The sequence below is a fragment of the Symphalangus syndactylus genome, chromosome 17 (assembly GCF_028878055.3).
Source record: "Symphalangus syndactylus isolate Jambi chromosome 17, NHGRI_mSymSyn1-v2.1_pri, whole genome shotgun sequence".
Taxonomy (NCBI): Eukaryota; Metazoa; Chordata; class Mammalia; order Primates; family Hylobatidae; genus Symphalangus; species Symphalangus syndactylus.
The window spans coordinates 34,767,945-34,786,133 of NC_072439.2; the positions used below are offsets into that span (position 1 = coordinate 34,767,945).

The 18,189-nt window shown below is 53.0% G+C and overlaps 2 protein-coding genes across 4 annotated transcripts in view; one reads left to right on the plus strand and one right to left on the minus strand.

Moving 5' to 3' along the window:
* Positions 1-1,385: 1,385 nt before the first annotated feature.
* On the plus strand, positions 1,386-10,376 carry PPP1R1A (protein phosphatase 1 regulatory inhibitor subunit 1A). Of its 2 annotated transcripts, XR_008651935.2 has the most exons (8): positions 1,389-1,641; positions 5,720-5,780; positions 6,791-6,828; positions 7,830-7,893; positions 8,501-8,656; positions 9,586-9,692; positions 9,858-9,932; positions 10,243-10,376. XR_008651935.2 is itself a non-coding variant. In XM_055247257.2 (7 exons), exons 1-7 carry the CDS (start codon positions 1,558-1,560, stop codon positions 10,246-10,248), a joined length of 516 nt encoding a protein of 171 aa, XP_055103232.1. In that variant the 5' UTR covers positions 1,386-1,557; the 3' UTR covers positions 10,249-10,376. The 2 variants fall into 2 exon arrangements, 1 of the variants encoding a protein (XP_055103232.1); XM_055247257.2 differs by lacking the exon at positions 9,858-9,932 and having other exon boundaries at positions 1,386-1,641.
* Positions 10,377-11,388: 1,012 nt separating this feature from the next.
* PDE1B (phosphodiesterase 1B) overlaps positions 11,389-18,189 on the minus strand; it is a 32,923-nt gene continuing 26,122 nt past the window's right edge. For both annotated transcript variants that reach the window (XM_055247321.2, XM_055247322.2), the window contains 10 exons: positions 17,892-18,032; positions 17,387-17,487; positions 17,155-17,280; positions 16,926-17,027; positions 15,416-15,536; positions 15,003-15,084; positions 14,536-14,644; positions 13,934-14,064; positions 13,294-13,414; positions 11,389-12,774 (listed from right to left, as the gene is read on the minus strand). In XM_055247321.2, the coding sequence (XP_055103296.1) occupies positions 13,311-13,414; positions 13,934-14,064; positions 14,536-14,644; positions 15,003-15,084; positions 15,416-15,536; positions 16,926-17,027; positions 17,155-17,280; positions 17,387-17,487; positions 17,892-18,032 (1,017 nt within the window). In that variant the 3' untranslated portion in view covers positions 11,389-12,774; positions 13,294-13,310. The remainder of the gene's footprint in view (positions 12,775-13,293; positions 13,415-13,933; positions 14,065-14,535; positions 14,645-15,002; positions 15,085-15,415; positions 15,537-16,925; positions 17,028-17,154; positions 17,281-17,386; positions 17,488-17,891; positions 18,033-18,189) is intronic.

Consider the following 18,189-nt stretch of genomic DNA (forward strand, 5'->3'; position numbering starts at 1 on the left):
CAGACAGAGGTCCAGCTGGCCCACTGGGTCCCCATAACCCCAGCCTTACCCTGAGAAAACTGAGCCTGACATGTGTAAAAAGATATGGCTGGGGGGAGGGCAGGACAAGTTATTTTGGGAGGTTAGAGGGGAAGGGGCCTTGTGAAATCAAGGTCCGGGAAGGGCTGCCCAGGTGAGGAGGCAACTGAGAGTTGAGGCTGACACCTTAGAGGAGAAGATGATCATACGGTTCTCCAAGAACCAGGCATGAATCTGTATGGAACTTGCCAGTTGCTTGGTTTAAGGCTAAAGAGACAGACCCCTTCTCCTCTTCCAGGACTCCCTGTGCCCTCCTCCCCATCCCCAGTTCTTCTCTCCGCCTTCTCCTCCCGAAAAGATGCATCCAGCCCTACCCCTCCCCAGTGTCCAGCACATCCCCTCCCCCGTCTAGTGATCCCCAGTCCTTCGACCGAGCACACCAACTCCTGTGAATATCCTGTCTCCCTCACTGGCTCATATTGACTGGCATCTTAGTCTTCCACCAAACTAGTCAGTTCTTCCCATAGTCTAACCTCCATTCCTTCAGTTACAGCAGCTCGTTTTCAGTATCCTGCCAATAGTGAAATTGGAAACCAACCCTATCCGTAAACAAGCCACCCCACCAAAGGAGTTTCTCTCTCCATCCGCAGGCATTTTCCCCTTGCAGGCCTTTCACCTACTTTACCATCCCCTAATTTAGCAAGCAGAAAGTGAACTCGATTTCACAAGCAGGATTGGCTCCCCACCCTCATTAGTCCTTTTGCCGAGTCCCAGATGGTCTTCTCTCCCCAAGCCCTCCACCCACTCCCACAGGCACTTCAGGAGACACGCGCCCTCCGGAGACCCTCTGAAGTCTTCAGTTTCCTCTCCCTGGCACTGAGGAAACACAGGACGGGTGTGCAGACTTCGTATTTCCCTCCAAGTTTTTACCTCCGCCTAGTGTTTTCCTTTCAAGGGAAAGTCCCTCTCGAAGTCTAACCTTAATCCCTCCTGCTGCATGCCTAAATCCCCTTTCCATCTTTTCTCTATAATACAACCCCCTTTAAAATCATAAATGCAATCTTCCTCTCGCATTTACAGTCTCCTCTCCTGCAGCGCCCCTCTACTTTCCTAGCCCCGATAAGCTGCTCCGGCTAGGAGAAGTTCTTCCTAGCCACTCCCCACCCCAACGCCCTGCCCAAAACTCCGAGGACGCAGGTATCTGCCTGAGCTGTCCACTATGACGGCTCCCGGGCCACGCCCGGACTCGGCGGCCCGCGGGGCGGTGACCCCCGCAGCCGCCAGTGCAGCCACGACGGGGTTAAGGTTCCGGGCTGGGGGAGGGGGAGGGGGCCGGGAGGGGCGGGTGCGGAGCCAATCGGCGGCGGCAGAGTCCCCGGAGCCGCGAGCTGGGAGCGCTGTGCTGGGAGCCGGGAGCCGAGCGCGCCGGGCTGGGGCCGGGGCCGGAGCGGAGCGGAGAGGGAGCGCGCCCGCCCCAGCCCCGAGTCCCGCCGCCTTCCCTCCCGCCGCCGCGCGGGCCCAGCGGCCGCCGCCCCAGCCATGGAGCAAGACAACAGCCCCCGAAAGATCCAGTTCACGGTCCCGCTGCTGGAGCCGCACCTTGACCCCGAGGCGGCGGAGCAGGTGCGGAGCAGGGCGGGGCGGCAGGGCACTCGCCCAGCCAAGGACGAGGGACCCCCGGACTGGTGGGACCCAGGATCCCTGCCTAGTCCTCCCTTAGCAGTGCGCCCTTTTGAGGACGAACGCTCAGTTTGCTGGGCGCGGGGGGGCGGGGGGGTCTTCTGTCCCCTCCCCCACCGTCGGAGCCACGTCTCGAATCTGTGCTTCTTTGAGACTGACCGAAGGAAGAGCGCCTCCACTCGATGCCTGGCCCCGCGACAGTCGCTCTCTTCCTCCCCAGCCCTGGGGGAGGGGGCCTGCTTGAGGACACGACCCCTCCCTCCTTAAACAACCGTGCATCCCCCACCCAGTCAACCCCCACTAGAGTTTCTGAGCTTGGTGGTGGCGCTGAAGGGAATCAGCAGCAGTGCGGGAGGGGCCTGGGGAGGGGGTCGGTAACGGAGAGGGAGCCTAGAAGGGTGGGAGTTGGAAGAGGAGAAACAGCTCTGCCTGTCCCCTCCTAACTGGGGGCCACCTTGCTGGGCTCCGAAAGTGATAACAGGAAGGGACTGAGGGCTGGGGCTCCAGGGAGAGGGGAGACGGGTGGTCGAGTTGTAGGCTGAGGCTCCCTTCTTCAAGTCTCCGCACATGGCCCTTATTCCCAACTCCTGCCCTTTGGAGTGGGGAGTCCAGGTGGGACTGAGCCAGCAGCACTGGGAGGCCAGAGGTGGAGTCTTTCCAGGGGCTGGGGTCCGAGCTGAACAATATGCAAGGGAGAAGCACTGTGACAGCCTTGGCTCAAGGGGTGGGAGTCCAGGGCCCTGGCCCAGCCTCCTAGCCTGGTCTATTTTTAGCTCAGAGCAGCCTGGCAGAGGGGGCAGTGTATGAGAGTGTGTGAGCAAGTGTATGCCTCGGTGAGAGTGAGCGTATGTGTGGAGAGGGTGGCCACCCGTGGTCCTTACTACTGCTTGTTTGCCAAATATTTGCTTATTTGCCTATTGCTCCATCTCTGTAATCTCTGTCCATTTGCCTAGACATTCCCATTCCTAAAGAATATCAGTTTCCCACAAGGTCAGTTCTCTGTTTCTCCCAACAAGCTGCCAGGCTCTGGCTGGCCACCCCCCACCTGAAAAAAACTTTGTGACCTCTTGGGATGAGGTGGAGAGAGTGTTTTTTGTCATTTTTGTTGCTCCAGCTGTTTGGTAGAGTAAGGTCTGATGTGAAGGGAGGGGGGCAGGGGTACACACTCTCCCTACCACTTCAGCTTCCCAATGTGGAGATAGGGTTAAGTACCTGCGTCTCCGTCCTCCCTCTGGCCTGGGGTGAGCCACCGCCTCAGAGCTCTAAGGTGTGACTACGGGAAGGATCTTGGTGAAGCCTCACAAATCTGTAGAGGATGAGGACGGACGGAGAGCCATCAGCATGGGTTGTGTTCCCTGGGAGTCAGGGGAAAGGCTGCTATGCCTGGAGGCAGAGCATCAGCCAGGATAACCTCAGACCCAGGAAAAAGGGCTCAAGAGTCTGGACTGTGGAGGTTGGGGATGCAGTTCCAAGGAGAACTGCCTCCCACTGGCACAGACAGGGCCTGACACCTGTATCTGTTGGGTGTTGGAGGAGGCAGGTGTAGTAGGTGGGTAGGGAGGAGGAGGGGGAAGGCCAGCTGGTTCAGAGATCTAGGAGACAAGGGAGGGGCACAAGGCAATCCTGAGGAGTCAGAGGGAAAAAAGAGAGCCAGGACTTGGGCCTACTTTCACTAATCTTCAGAATTTGTGTCTCTTAGGCCTGAAATTCTTCCTGTGGCCTAACCTCAGCCCCTCCTGCTGTGTTAGGCAAAAAGCTCCAGGCTTGGCAGGTGCTCCTAACCCAGACCAACATGGGAGGGCAAAAGGAGTTGGAAGCTCTGAGTTATACAGCACAGAGTGGCAGGCGGTGGAGGGGTGCCCACAGCTTCCAGATCCTTGGCATGACTGCTTTGGAAAGAAATCGAGGCGAAGTTATCACATGCTCCTGAGAGCTAGGATTTGGGATAGGTATGAGAAAAAGAAAAGAGACCATCTACTTATTTCCCACTGGTTCAGGTGCCTGGGAGATACCTCAGGAAGTCTGACTTTCCTCCTATCTACTGTAAGGATATCACAGTTCCCAAGGACTCTGAGTGCTTAGAAACCTTGCCCAAAGCAAAGGCATGGGTTAAGAAGTGACTTGTCCAAGACCAGACAGCCCTGCTGCCCTCTGTCATACTTGCAGTCTCTTTCTTGGGCTCCCCACTCTGATGTTATCCCAACCCACTGATCGCCACTCCACCCTCCCTGTCTCTTTCCTTCTTCTACCACCACCACACCCTGCCCCTCCAGGATGGAAAGAAGTAGAGGAGTCTTCTAGTTAAAGGATGGCCCCCACCCCATATACATGAAACAGATGGTCCCCAGCCCATGTGTATCAGGAATGTCCAGAGACGACTCACAGTTAATGTCTGTGCGGCTCATCCCTGTGCACACTTACACACATACACAAAGGACTGGTACTGTGGGGACCTTGAAATGTCACCAGAAACAGATGCCACTGAATTCTCCTGGGAAAATGATGCCCTGCCCCCACATACCCCCATTCTGTGCATCCTGTTTCTTCTTTGGAAAGAGTTCCCCCCTCAGGCTTAAACAGCCCATCTTACCATAGCCAGTACCTCCCGCTTTTCTGGGCATAGAGAGGGGCAGTGTTCACCTCCGTCATCCCCACCACGGCCAGTGGTGATGATTCTAAATAATGGACATGCAAAGATAAGGGTTTGATCATTCAGTGTCCTCGCCCTACTCCCCTCAGCCCGGGATAATTTTAGCCCTTTTCCCAGCCCCATTTGCTTCCCTCCCCACTGCTAACCTAGAGGGTCATCCTCTAACCCCCATCCTTCCACTTGCTTCCAAGCTCTAAAGCCTCCAGAGAAAGGGGAAAAACTACACCTCCCAGGAGTCCTTGAACTGACTTCAACAACAATCAACTTTATTGGCAGCATGACAAAAGAACAACAGTGAGGGGGAAAGGGGGCTCAGAGGCAGGGCAGTCAGTCAGCTTTACATGTTAATTTCTTAGACTAGGACCTGGAGCCTAGGATAAGATTTTTCAGCTAAGCTTTGGTCCCTGACCAGGGTCCTGCCTAGGGCTCCTCCTTGTATTGATATTGTATTTACCATGACAAGGATTCCCCCAACCCTATTTCTTGACAAATCAGAAAGGCAATGTATCCAAGGATAGAGAGGACATTAGGGAGTGAGGGGCACAGGCCAGAGGAGATGCACACTCAGATCCTCCTCTGTGCTGTCCTCCCAGGCTGGGGGGCGCTTGAAAAGGATGCTCTCTCCAGGCGCTGTCCCACAAAATGTTAAGTCTGCTTGGGGAGTGGGTTAGAACACTGAGAGAAAGCCCTGTGCCCTCTTAAGTTATTTCTGACCATTGATCCAGGATGGACGGAAGGACAGCAAGCCAGAGATCAATGCATCAGAGCAGATATGCTTAGATGGAGAGCTGGGGCCAGGACCAGGGGGAGGTGGAGAGACAGAACAGGGGAATGCGGGCATGCAGGGAGGGGAGGTGGTCTTCTGGATCCTTAGGATTAGCTCTCCCCAGAGGAGGAGGAGGAGCCCAGGGATGTTCACCCTGGTTCACCAGTGTAACATGGCACTTTTTTTTTCAACTTTTATTTTAGATTCAGGGGGGTACACGTGCAAGTTTGTTACAAAGGTTTATTACATGGTGCTGAAGTCTGGGGTATGATTGACCCAGAGAGTAAACATAGTACCCAATAGGTAGTTTTTCAGCCCTTGCCCTCCTCCCTCCCTGTCTTGTATTTCCCAGTGTCTATTGTTCCTATCTTCATGTCCATGAGTACTCAATGTGTAGCTCCCACTTATAAGTGAGAACATGCAGTATTTGGTTTTCTGTTTCTGCATAAGTTTGCTTAGGATAATGGCCTCCAGCTGCATTAACATGGCATTTTTTGAGGTGTGTTAAGTAGGCTAGCCTGGATTATGTTACTGAGTGATTTGGGGTGGGACTTTGATGCTTCCACATGTACTTGACCTCTTCCCCATTTCCCACCTTCCCTCAGATTCGGAGGCGCCGCCCCACCCCTGCCACCCTCGTGCTGACCAGTGACCAGTCATCCCCAGGTAAGCCAAGGGATAGGTTGCTGAAGGGCGTGGGGGCCACTATGGCAGTGGGTCCCAATGAGAAGATGAGTACTAGATGGAAGAAGAACCGCTCTGAGAAGGCGGGGATGTCCTCAGTCCTGAAGGCAGGAAGGTGGTGGCTAGATTGCAGAATATCCTTTGCTTTTGGAAAGATGGAGCAGCGCTAGGAAAGGGAGGGAGACCACCTGGCTCCTAAGCCCCCCAGGAATTGGGGTGGTCAACCGAGTGCTGGTCGCTGCGACAACAGCCTTCCAGGTTTCTCCAGCAACTGAGATGCTGCCACCCCCACCCCCAGAGGCAGTGTCAGCTGTGAGGGGGAGGGACCACCTCCACCAGCTCTTCACAGCCCCCAGAAGGGGAGGGGAAGGTTAGAAGCAGCTCAGGGAGCAGCTGAGATTCTGGTCACCAGCATCCCCATCAAGGTCTGGGGAGAAAACGAGTTCTCAGAGAATGGTAGAGAGCTTGACAGGAGTGTGGAAGAGAGGGGGTCAGGCTAAGAAGCGAGGCTGGGGTTCAGGGTGCCAGGGTCTCCAGCTTGCCTCCAGCTATACCTTCCAGACCCTGCACAGAATAAATTGACTGTTCTCTATCACTGTTCCCTCCTATGCAGGGCTTAGTTCTGGCTGACCCTGGGGTGGGGAATGATTGGAAAGAGAAAGAGACATGGATACTTCAGAGGAAGAAAAAAAGCAAAAAGACTACAGATCCTGCCTTTGGGGATCTCCAGGTCTGAGGCAAAGATGCAGACGCAGATTGACCACAGAGCCAAGGACAGGACTAGATGCAGGGGGATGGAGGCAGCGGAAGCACAGGAGAGGAGCTTTGGGGAGGAGGTCTGGGGCAGCCATGAGGGCCAAGAGCCTGGGGGCAGATGTGAGGGACAGATCAGGAGGAGCATGGCTGCAGAATCCCCTCCCCTGAGAAGTCAGCTCTATGGGGATCCCTGGTTTCCTGTCCTTATCACCCTCTCCTTTCCCTGTTCCCTTCAGAGATAGATGAAGACCGGATCCCCAACCCACATCTCAAGGTGAGCTGGCCCATCCCACTAAGCCCAGCCCAAAGAACCCCCACATTCATTAGGGGATTATTCCTTAAAACCCTGCCGGCCATCTCTAGGATCTTTTTGACTCCCACTTCCCTGTACCTCTACCCCCCAAATGTGCATGAGTGAACATATACACATGCACCACACACACACACACACACACTCACACACACACACACTCATACACACACTCACACACACACACTCTCTCATACACACACACACACACACACTCACACACACACACACTCTCTCATACACACACACACACACTCACACACACACACTCTCTCATACACACTCACACACTCACACACACTCACACACACACTCTCTCATACACACTCACACACACACTCACACACACTCTCTCATACACACTCACACACACACTCTCTCATACACACACACACTCACACACACACTCTCATACACACACACACACTCACACACACACACACTCTCATACACACACACACACTCTCTCATACACACTCACACACTCACACACACTCATACACACTCACACACTCACACACACTCTCTCATACACTCACACACACACTCTCTCATACACACTCACACACTCACACACACACACACACACTCACACACACTCACACACTCACACACACACACACTCTCATACACACTCACACACTCACACACACACACTCTCATACACACACTCACACACACACTCTCATACACACACACTCACACACACACACTCACACACACACACTCGTACACACTCACACACTCACAGTCTCCTTGCTCACCATTGTCGAGGTGGTTGAGGAAGCAGGAGTTTTCTTCCCCCACTTTTTGAAGCTCGCACCTACCCCAGGCTCCAATCCAAAAGCCTGGCAAGGCAGAGGAGGAAGGCAAGGGGTGCTGGAGGGCATGGGGGGTTAGAGGGCAGGGGGGAGCTGGAGAGCAAGGGGGGGTTGGCACCCATCTGTGCTCTGTGCCCTTCACAGTCCACTTTGGCAATGTCTCCACGGCAACGGAAGAAGATGACAAGGCTCACACCCACAATGAAAGGTTTGCGAGACCCCTCCCATCCCTTTTTCTCTTCTGTGCCTGAAGCTGAAGAGGAGACCGAATGCCCTCTGGGAGGGAGGTCGTTAAATCTGCATTTATTATGGTAGAACTGTTGCTAGAGGAACTGAGGCTGAAATCCCAGTTTTGCCACTGACTAGCTGGGTGACCTGGGAGAAACTGCTTAACTTACTGAGCCTTGAATACTACCTCATTATGGCAGATAAAATAATATATGTGAACTCACCGGCACAGTGCGCAACATGTACAAGATACCCAAATTTTTCTTGAATCCAAATTGAGCCTTTCCACCTTCCCCCAGGGAAGAGCACGTATCCCAGCAAGTGAGGAGTATCCCTTGTTCTTAAAGGCCCTTCTCCTGTGCCTCCCTTATCTGTGAAAAAGAGTACTTTTTATGGTCTAGTTTTCATTCCTCCTTATTGCCAGCTAATGTCCCCTCCTTGTTCAGATCTCAGTGGATGCGAAAGTCAGACACCCAGCAATGTGTGCTGAGCCTTTAGTGGGGCTGTTGAATCTGGGGGCCCACAGGGGAGACGCTAGGCGTCTGCGGTAAGACCCCAGTGTTCCCTCCCTTTCTCTGTGTCCCCAGAGCTCCAGATGATGGTTGAACATCACCTGGGGCAACAGCAGCAAGGAGAGGAGCCTGAGGGGGCCGCTGAGAGCACAGGAACCCAGGAGTCCCGCCCACCTGGGATCCCAGACACAGAAGTGGAGTCAAGGCTGGGCACCTCTGGGACAGCAAAAAGTATGTTCAGGCTGGGGAGGGCCCCAGGCATCCTATTTCCCAGTCCAGCAGGAGGCAAGCCTTACCCACTGCGGGGAGGGGAAAGAGTTGGAGCCTGGGAGAGGCCTAGTAGTAGGCAAAAACTGTCTCAAGGATATGGATCTGTTTGCATGTTCGGCATACATTTGAATCTTCACTTTTCCTTACTGAGTGACACCAAGCCCTCCCAACTTGAACCTCAGAGCCCCACTGTGGCTACATGGGGGAAACCCACCTTCATGGGAACAGCAATCACAGACTAGAATCCTGGCTCTGCCACTTGCTACCTTACCAGCCGAGAGGCCTTGAACGACTTAACCTCAGCGTATAAAGTGATAATGAGGGTGCCTGTTGCAGTGGGTTGTGTGTGACTATTAAATGAGACTGGCTCTTGGCACAGCACCTCACACATACAGAGCATGCAATAAGTGGAAGCTGGTAGCAGTACGCTATGTCCCTTATCCTAGATATATTCCAGAATTCAGAACGCTTCCAATTTTATGAAGATATAGTACATAAACTGTGTATCGCATAGTATTCCCGGCAGAGAACCCTACAATCAAACACATAATATTTCTGCAATCCAGTGAATGGTCTCACTAAGCAGAATAAAGACTAAAAATAGCCTCCTGTGAGTTCATGTCGGGTTTAGACACATATTGAGTTTTGTTTTTTAAACTGTTTGTAGAGGGTTTATTCTTTCCAATTTGATTGAAGATTTTTTAAAAGTGAACCTATAGTAGTAATTGTGATCAAAGAAAACCCTGTTGGTCTTGCCTGATTGCACCCAACTTGGTCCTGGGGCCCTCTCAGGGGCCACTGGGGTGTGGATGCAGTGAGGAGAAGCAGTTCCCTCCCCAACACCTTTATGAATGCCACCTCTTCCTCCCACCCCTATTTTCCCTCCCCAGAGCCTGCAGAATCCATCCCTAAAACTCAGAAGAGAGGCAGTAAGGAACCCAGCACAAAGGAAGCCTCAACTCATACACAACCATTGGATTCCAAGGGGGCCAACTCGGTAAGACCCCAGGGCTGGGCTGCCAGGTCACAGGAGAGGAGGCTAATATTGTCGACAACGGCAAGGGGCTAATATTTGGAGTCTAGGAAAAGGAAAACAAAGAACCAGCTTCAGTCCCTAAAAAGTTATTCTTTATGGTAAAAGGACTTGTATCTCCTCTGACAGACAAAAAGAAATGGATAGCTGCAGCAAGAAGGATTGAGATTAGACTTTGTGTAGGACTTCTGGCTCCCGGAATGGGTGAGAGCAGTAGGCCGTGGATTTTTTGATAAGGGGATTTGGAACCCGAAGGGAGATCCTCACCTGCCCAGCTGAAGTGGGCAGTGGCTCTCCCTGCCTGGAGGATGCATTGATGAGATAACTTCCTGAGCTTTGATTTCATAATCCGCAGCCCCCTGCATAGACTGGACACAGGAAGCACTGCTCCCAGACATCAGAACAAGCTTTCTGAGACATTAGATGTTGACAAATGGGATGGCCAGGAGGGGAAGGGACAAAATGACCCTCTGGCCTCTCACCTTCTCTTTCTGTCCCCTTTCCCCCATAACAGGTCTGAGAGAGGAGGAGGTATCTTGGGATCAAGACTGCAGTTTGGGAATGCATGGACACCGGATTTGTTTCTTATTCCTTCACTTTTGGGGAAAATCTCTTGTTTTTAAAAAGTGATAAATTTGGTGTTAGGTCCTTGGCACTTTCCTTCTTTCCCAACTGGGAGAATCCTTTCTCCCTGCCTTCTTGCCCTGCCCTCTCCGTAGCCCCCACCCTCCTGCCAAGCTGCCTCTGGGAAGGCAGAAACAGGAGCTAGGCAGAAGCCTTGAGCAGGGAAGAGTTCTTCCCTTAGCCCTGACTTTACTTGCTGTGGGAAGAGAGATGAGGGTCAGATAGGTGGGAGGACTAATTTCCAGGGTGCCAAGAAGGAAGAAAAGCCCCAGGTTCTCTTTTCTTATTGAGGAACGATCCGACCACCTCACAGGCCTGCCCTGCAGCTGGAAGACTCGGCGCTTTAAGGCTTGCGCCGTGTCCAGCTGTGACTGTGCGGTGGGCTCCATCTGCTGGACAAAAGGGGAACTGCACCATGACACTTGGCCCATGGGAAAGAGGGTGTGGTGGTGTGCGGATACCTCCTCGCCTGCCCTCCAAGCCTCAGCTGCCTTCCTTTTGGATTCCCAAGCTTCAGGATGTGTTCCCTCTTCCAGCTGTGGGACCGCTGTCCCTTATTTCAACCCGTTAGCAACAATGGATAGAGAACACAGTGGCTATTAATGAAGAGGCCCATGCTGGAGACTGGAAGGGTTCCCTTGTCCTAGACACTGAGGGGCCCAGATAAGACAAAAACCAAGCATAAGAGAAGAAACTGTCTCAGATCCACGGCCAGGCCTCTCTCCTGCTGCTGTTTTTGATTTTCCCAGGTAGTGGGAGAGAGGAAAGGAGGGAAGGCAAGATTCTTTCCCCCTCCCTGCTGAAGCATGTGGTACAGAGGAAAGAGCAGAGCCTGAGAAGCGTCAGGTCCCACTTCTGCCATGCAGCTACTGTGAGCCCTCAGGGCCTCCTCCTGGGCCTCAGCTTGCCCAGATACATACCTAAATATATATATATATGAGGGAGAACGCCTCACCCAGATTTTATCACGCTGGAAAGAGTGTATGTATGTGAAGATGCTTGGTCAACTTGCACCCAGTGAACACACACAGTCAGGCCTGGTCTCCCTTCTTTATTGTTCTCTGGCTATAGCAGGGGTCTGGGAGACCAAGGGCAGGGGTGAGTCACATGCGTCTCTGCCCTACTCGGGGTGGGGTAGGGTGGAAGTACCAGGGTAGCAGGTCTAGGAGACCATGGATGTGGATTTCGCATGAACAGGGCCCACTGTACAAATGCATGGTTGGTATTTACAAGAAAGAAGGAGGGCAGTCACCTGGACTTTGGCCTTTCCTGGGGCAAGGTGGGGGCAAGGAGGAGCCTGAGCAGAGGAAGGGGCACCGCGCCTGGCTGGGTTCTCTCCAGAGGACAGGAAGGCAGCAGCCCTGAGCCCCCCTCGTCCATCTGCCTTTCACCCACTACCCCTCACTTGTCTCAGGGGAGGAGCTTCTTAGTGCCTGCAGCTGGGCCAGTTCTGGGACGTGGAAAGGAGGGGACAGATCCTCTCTTTTAGCAACGCAGGATTACTCACCCTCCCCAGGCACCCTTGACCCTAACCCAGCTGGTGTCGATACATTCTGAAGGTGCTTTGCTGGGGAGATCCTCAAAGCACTTTACAGACATTGGTCGGATGAAGCCTCCCAGCCCCAGGGGAGAGGAAGGAGGCAAAGGGCTCCGGACTCAGCCAGGGCAGGCGACAAGCCCCAGGGGCCCAGACCAGTCCCAAGGAAGGTCCCAGGAAAGGCCTCCCACAGCCCCTGGTCACAATGGCTCCTTTTTCCCCAGTCACTCTATCAGAAAGGGAGAGAAGGAAGATTGCAGAGGATCAGGCTGGAGATGGGGCTGAAGCAGCGCAATTCTGGGGTGAAGAGGATGTCCTACCCACCCCATTCCCAGGTCCTAGAAAGGTACCATACCCTGAAGGAACCCACTCCCCTCCCCACACATAGGGCTCTGAAAACCCCCAGCTTTCTATCCTATTCCAGCCCTTCCCAGGGGAGGAAAAGGGGGACCCAGACCTGCCAGCTAAGATCTGGGGTGGGGGGCCGAGTGAACCCCCAAAATGTATTGCTTAGAAACTTGGAGGCAAAAAGGATGGGGGAGGTCCCAGGGGGCTGGCATCTCTGACCCTTCCCCAAGGCCCTGGGAAGCCTCCAGGAAGCTCCCTGCTCCCTGGCAGCCACCTGGCCATGAAGAGAATCCAGAGGCTGAGGGATGGGCACAGTGACCACTGGGAGCCTGAAGTTCCCCAGTCTTGCTGCCGGGACATTAAAGTGCACCCCAATGGGTGTCAGGTGGGGAGGGGCCCTTCCCCAACCCCAAATCTCTGGCATTTGGCCTTCAGGTGGGTTGTTTCTTCCACGACCACGCTCCCTTGGAGCAGATGGGGGAGCCAGTCCTGATGGATGGTGCTGATGACATCAAACACTTTGGACTCAATGAAGACCTGGGGAAAGAGGGAGAAACTTCAGTGCCCTGAGCTTTGCCTTCACCTCCAACCTGACCTTCCTTCTCCAAGTCCTGATCCCCACTCAGTCCCGAGTAGAGTTGTGCAAAAAATGCCCTTCAGAAGGGTGCCTAGCCAAGGGGGTGAATAGGGGCTGAAGTCGAAGTCACGTTCAGCTGCCCTCACTAAGCCGTGTGCCCTGGCTGGGCTCCTTTTCCCTAACCCTCCCTGAAGTGTGGTGCAGGTTAGCTGTCACCTGGCATGGGCCCACCCTGTTCTGCTGCTGTTCTGAGAAACTACCTCCTTTGTTCCTGCAGGGAGGGACGGGGGGACAGAAGAGGGTGGGAGGATTTCCCTGCTCTACCCACACTTTGGCTCCATTCTATGTCTTCGCTTCCCCCATTTTACTGCTCAAAAGAGGGAGAGAGAATGTCGCATCCACTGGAGCTCAGAGACGACCCAACAAAGATGCCACGATAGACACCAGCTCTCCTACACCCTCCACCACAGCAGGCTCACCTGGGCCAGCCCCAGGGTTAATCCAGATTCCCATTTTGGTTGTGTTCATCTTCGGCAGGGGATGGGGGGGCCTCTTCTTCACAGGGGGACAGCTCGTCAATGGACATCTGGTTGGTGATGCCTGTAGAGGAGCATAAAGGAAGTATTAGGCCAAGAAGTATTCTTCCCCAGAACCCAAGGAGTATGTGGAGAAATGTAAGGGATTCTCATCCATCAACCTGCCTTCAAGCTGAACTGCATTCAACCCATCCCCACTTGGGAAGAGCCTCTCTAGCCTGGCTGAAACTCAGAACCCTCAACACCACCCTACCACCCCCTCACACAAGAAGAGATTTCCCAGCCAGGGCCACCAAATCAGCCAAATCTACAGGGGCACCATTTACAGGGACCACAGTGTACACAGGGACCCTTGGGTTGTGGAATATCTGACTGTCTCTATCATCTCTACAGCCCCCATTCTTAGAACATTCCAGGCCACTCAGCCAGTCTTTCCTGTGATCTAACTGGTCTGATCAGCTCCATTCCTAACTCAAGGAGTCCAGCGAAGGGTTTCCCCAGGGGCTTAAGAAAAATGGACCTCCTAGTGCTCCATGATCCACCCACACAAGTTCTCACCCCTACCCTCTGCCACGGCACCCACCACTTGCCGCCCGTTCCTTCCATTTCTGCTTGTTCTCCTGAATACGCTTGACCCAGGTGGAACGAAAGCTGACCACATCAGGGTTGGGGTCTCCCACTTCCACATCCAGAGAGGGTTGGCGCCACTGAAAGCTAGAAGCAGAACCCCCCAACAACCCCAAGAGGTAAGCCCCAGCCCACTCCAGAACCACCTTAGCCCTGGGAGTGCAGGACATGGAAGACCAGGAGAAGGTTCAGGGAACTTTGTCTTCCTCTTTTCCTCTACTAGATATTCCCCAAGTCCCTGTCCCTCTCCCCCTCATTTCACCCCTCCTTCTCCACATCTTCCCTCCTGGTAGAAGGAAAATTAAAACAAGATTAGCCAGAAGGCAGAAAGACAGCTAATGGAAGAAACAAAAATGTGGTGAAGGGGAGCATAGGTACAGGTCACACCCTTCTGATCCCATTCTTCTGCCCCTGACGGCAGAGGGACTCCCAAGCTTGAAGCAGCCTGCCTCCCCACCACCCCACCATGGCTGTGAGTCGGTCCTCTCTGTGAGTCCAAATCCCTCCCTACCACTGCCTTCCTGAATCAGGATATCTGGCTACCCCAGCCACCCTCACCTGGGCTGGTTTTTAGACTTGGAGTCCTCATCCGCCAGGGGCTGAACACTCTTCTCTGCCACGTCAGTCAGCACAGAGAATGTGGGCTCCACAATGAAGTCGATGAACCCTGCAGCGGAGGAGCAATGCCACAGAGATGTCTTACTATTATCTGGAGGGCTAGGCAGAGCATGCAGCTGGCATGGCCAGGACCCCTGGCTGCTTAGGAAAGAGAGTGGAGAGGTAACCTGGAGCTGAAAACTTCCCAGTGCAGGGCAGGCTTTGGGATGATGTCTTGGTGCCCCAGAGAGCTCCTCCCTGCCATTGCAGCCCCCTGGCCCCCTATCCCAGGACCCCATGCTCTAGCACAGTAGGCTTTCCTCTACAGGAAGAATGGTTTGGGGGGTTGAGGACTTGGAGCAATCCTGACCCAGGCAGCATCTTTTCCCCTTCCCAGTCCTCCCCTTCCTGCAGGAGCGGACACTCACCTATCTGAGACTGTGCCACTAGAGTGGAAGTGCGGTCACAGAGTGGAGAAAAGGGCAGGCCCAACTCTGCCTCCTTGTCACCCTAAAGGAGAGAACACAGTAGGAAAGCTGGAGAGGATACCTCAGACCTACCAGATCTGGGGTACAGGTGGCAGGTGGCGGGGGTAGGGGGTTGTTGTGTGAAATTTCTGCACCGTTGACCTGGAAATTAGTAATATGCAAATGAAATATATGCAAATGAAATGCAACTATTGTTAGGCTTTTAGGATAATGGGATTTTACCCCAAGGATTTGGGATCCGGTCAGAGACTACAGGTAGCAAAAGAAGGATGTGGAATAGGAGTGGGGAGCTTGGAGGGCAAAAGGGGAGAGAAGGCCCCCATAGGCAAGGGAAGGCAAAGATGCCATGCTACCTGACGGAAGAATTCCTCCATGAGGGCCTTAGTCCAACGGCTGTGGACCAACCACTGCTTGGTTGGGTGGCTGATGTCAGCAGCATGGAGCAGTAGAGACAGGGCCTTGGGCTTGTCAATCCTGGTTGGGGCAGATGGCAAGGGAAGGGAGACTGATCTTTTAGGAAAAGGAAGTTAGGACCATTCCCTAACTTCCCATGCACACCCTATCACATAACTTCTTCCATTTTTTTTTTTTTTTTTTTTTTTTTGAGACAGGGTCTCACTCTGTTGCCCGGGCTGGAGTGCAGTGACACAATCTCAGCTCACTGCAACCTCTGTCACCTGGGTTCAAGTGATTCTCCCACCTCAGCCTTCCGAATAGCTGGGACTACAGGCGTGCATGCCACCACACCCAGCTAATTTTTGTATTTTTTCGGTAGAGACAGGGTTTCACCGTGTTGGCCAGGCTGGTCTCAAATTCCTGACCTCAAGCTATCCACCTGCCTCGGCCTCCCAAAGTGCTGGAATTATAGACATGAGCCACCATGCCCGGCCTCACATAACTTCAAACACCCTCCAAAGCTACACACACACACACACACACACATACCCCCCACACACAGACACACACACACTTATATATGTTTAGGTAGCAGCACAGGTTAGTAGCTGAGAGCCAAGGCTCTTAGAATCAAAGGGCCTGGGTTCACATCTATACCTACCACATGTTAGCTGCGTGACACTGAGCAAGTAACTTAAAATTTCCATATTTCATTTTCTTCAACTCTAAAATGGAAATAACAACCCTACCACATATCGAGTGGTTCTGAGAATTAAGTGACAAACAACAAATAAGTATTCAGGAGAGTGTCTAGCACATAATAAGTGCTCAGTAGATATTATTTAGAATAGTAGTAATTATTATTATACCCTCAACAATGACCCGTTGTGACACTGCATCCCACACATAAACACCATACACAGAGATTAACACACACCTTCAGGACACACACACACACAGTCCACTCTCACACACATTTATACATTCCCACTCACTTTTAAGCAACATTAGATGTAATTATGGCATTTGTTCTATGCATTTTTTTAAACCTCATATGACTCTCCCAATAGCCCTATGAGACTAGGAACTAGGGGCAAGCTGTTGTTGGGGGGAGGCCTATCATTTTCACCATTTCAGAGGTAATAAAAGTGGGGCAGAAGGGTTGAATGAATTTCCCAACATTCCAGAGTAAGCCTGTCCCAGAGCTGCGATGAGAACCCCCATCTTAGATTCCCAGCCCAAAGCACTCTCCAGTGGATCAGTTACCAAGGCTGTGAGTAAACGTAAGGACACACACACACACACACACACACACACTCTTACACAGAGATGCAGTCTGATACCTGAAGCCAGTGGAGTCTCTACAGGCAGGTAAAGACCTGGCACACCAACTACCCTTGTGTATACCCCCCAGTTCACACACCCCTCCCTCTGGCCTGGCCCCAGCCACACCCCACCAGATGCCACCTCTCCAGCTGTTGCAAGGCTGTCTTCATGGTCTTCACTTGCTGGAAATGGCAGGACATGTCTGTGGCCAACACCATCTCAATGACCAGGGCCCGGAGCTCTCTGAGTGGACATAAAAAGAGAAGCAATCAGCCCCCTCAGCGCTGCTGGGCAAGAGGTCCAGGAAGTGGAAAATGGAGTTTGTGGCAAGGGAGTCTCTTAGGGATGCCAAGTACTGGCTTCTGCTCACACAAACTCATCCTTGGTGAGGTTGATGAAAATGTTCATCTCATCATCCTGCATCAATCGGAAAACAGAGCTGATGTGGTGATTCTCCAGCACTGAACGATCATTGTACAGGATGGCACATTCCGACCTACAAAGCCAAAGGTCATCATGACCACCCCCTGTAAGGAGGGACTCTGGCAACCTCTACACCTCCGCTTGGCCCCTCCTGCCCCTGCCACATCCCCGCCCCTCACTTGGTCTGGATGTGGAAGCTGTTGGTAGTGCCCGTGTGCTCATAATCATGGATAGCTGCAGCAAAGATGATGGCCAGGAGCTCAATCTCCGACAGGCAGTGCTACAGGAGGAAAGAGAAAGAATGAGAGAGGGGTGACACCTGCTGGTCACTGCCCAAGAACCTCCACACACAGGCTAGATCACTCATCCCATCCGTTCCATGCTTCCAGGCCAGCTCTTGGTTAATGCAGCCAGGTTTCTCAGCTCCTGGAATGGCCAAGGACCTTCCTCCATCAGAACCTGCAACATTCCCACTGCATCCCAGCACATGTCCCTAGCACTGTCCAACAACTTTTAGTCTACCTGGGAATTCTCTAGAGTGAGTTAATCCAGTTTGACTCTGTAAAGGCTTTGGAGTGCCCAAGAAGAACCAGAGGAGAAATGGAAATGGGAGTACAGTCTAGACCTCCCAGTTCTGTAGCCATAGGCCCTGAATCACAGAAGAATCATCTCCAGGGCACCTACCACCATCCCTGTGCGGAGCAAGAAGCAATGGACTGTCTGGGTAACATCGGCTGCGTGGATCTGGTTGTGGTAAGGATTCTTGTACTTCCCATAGCCTGTCTCCAAGGCATCCAGGAAACTCATCAAAAACACAGTGGGAATCTGCGGGGGGTTGGGGGAAATGGAGATATATCAAGGATCCGCAGGAATGGTGGTGACTACAGACCAAGATCAACAACTTTCTTTAGAAGGCAGTGTGGCATAGGGAGAGAGCACAGGACTAGTTAGGTGAATCTGGCTCATATCCTGCCTCTACCAC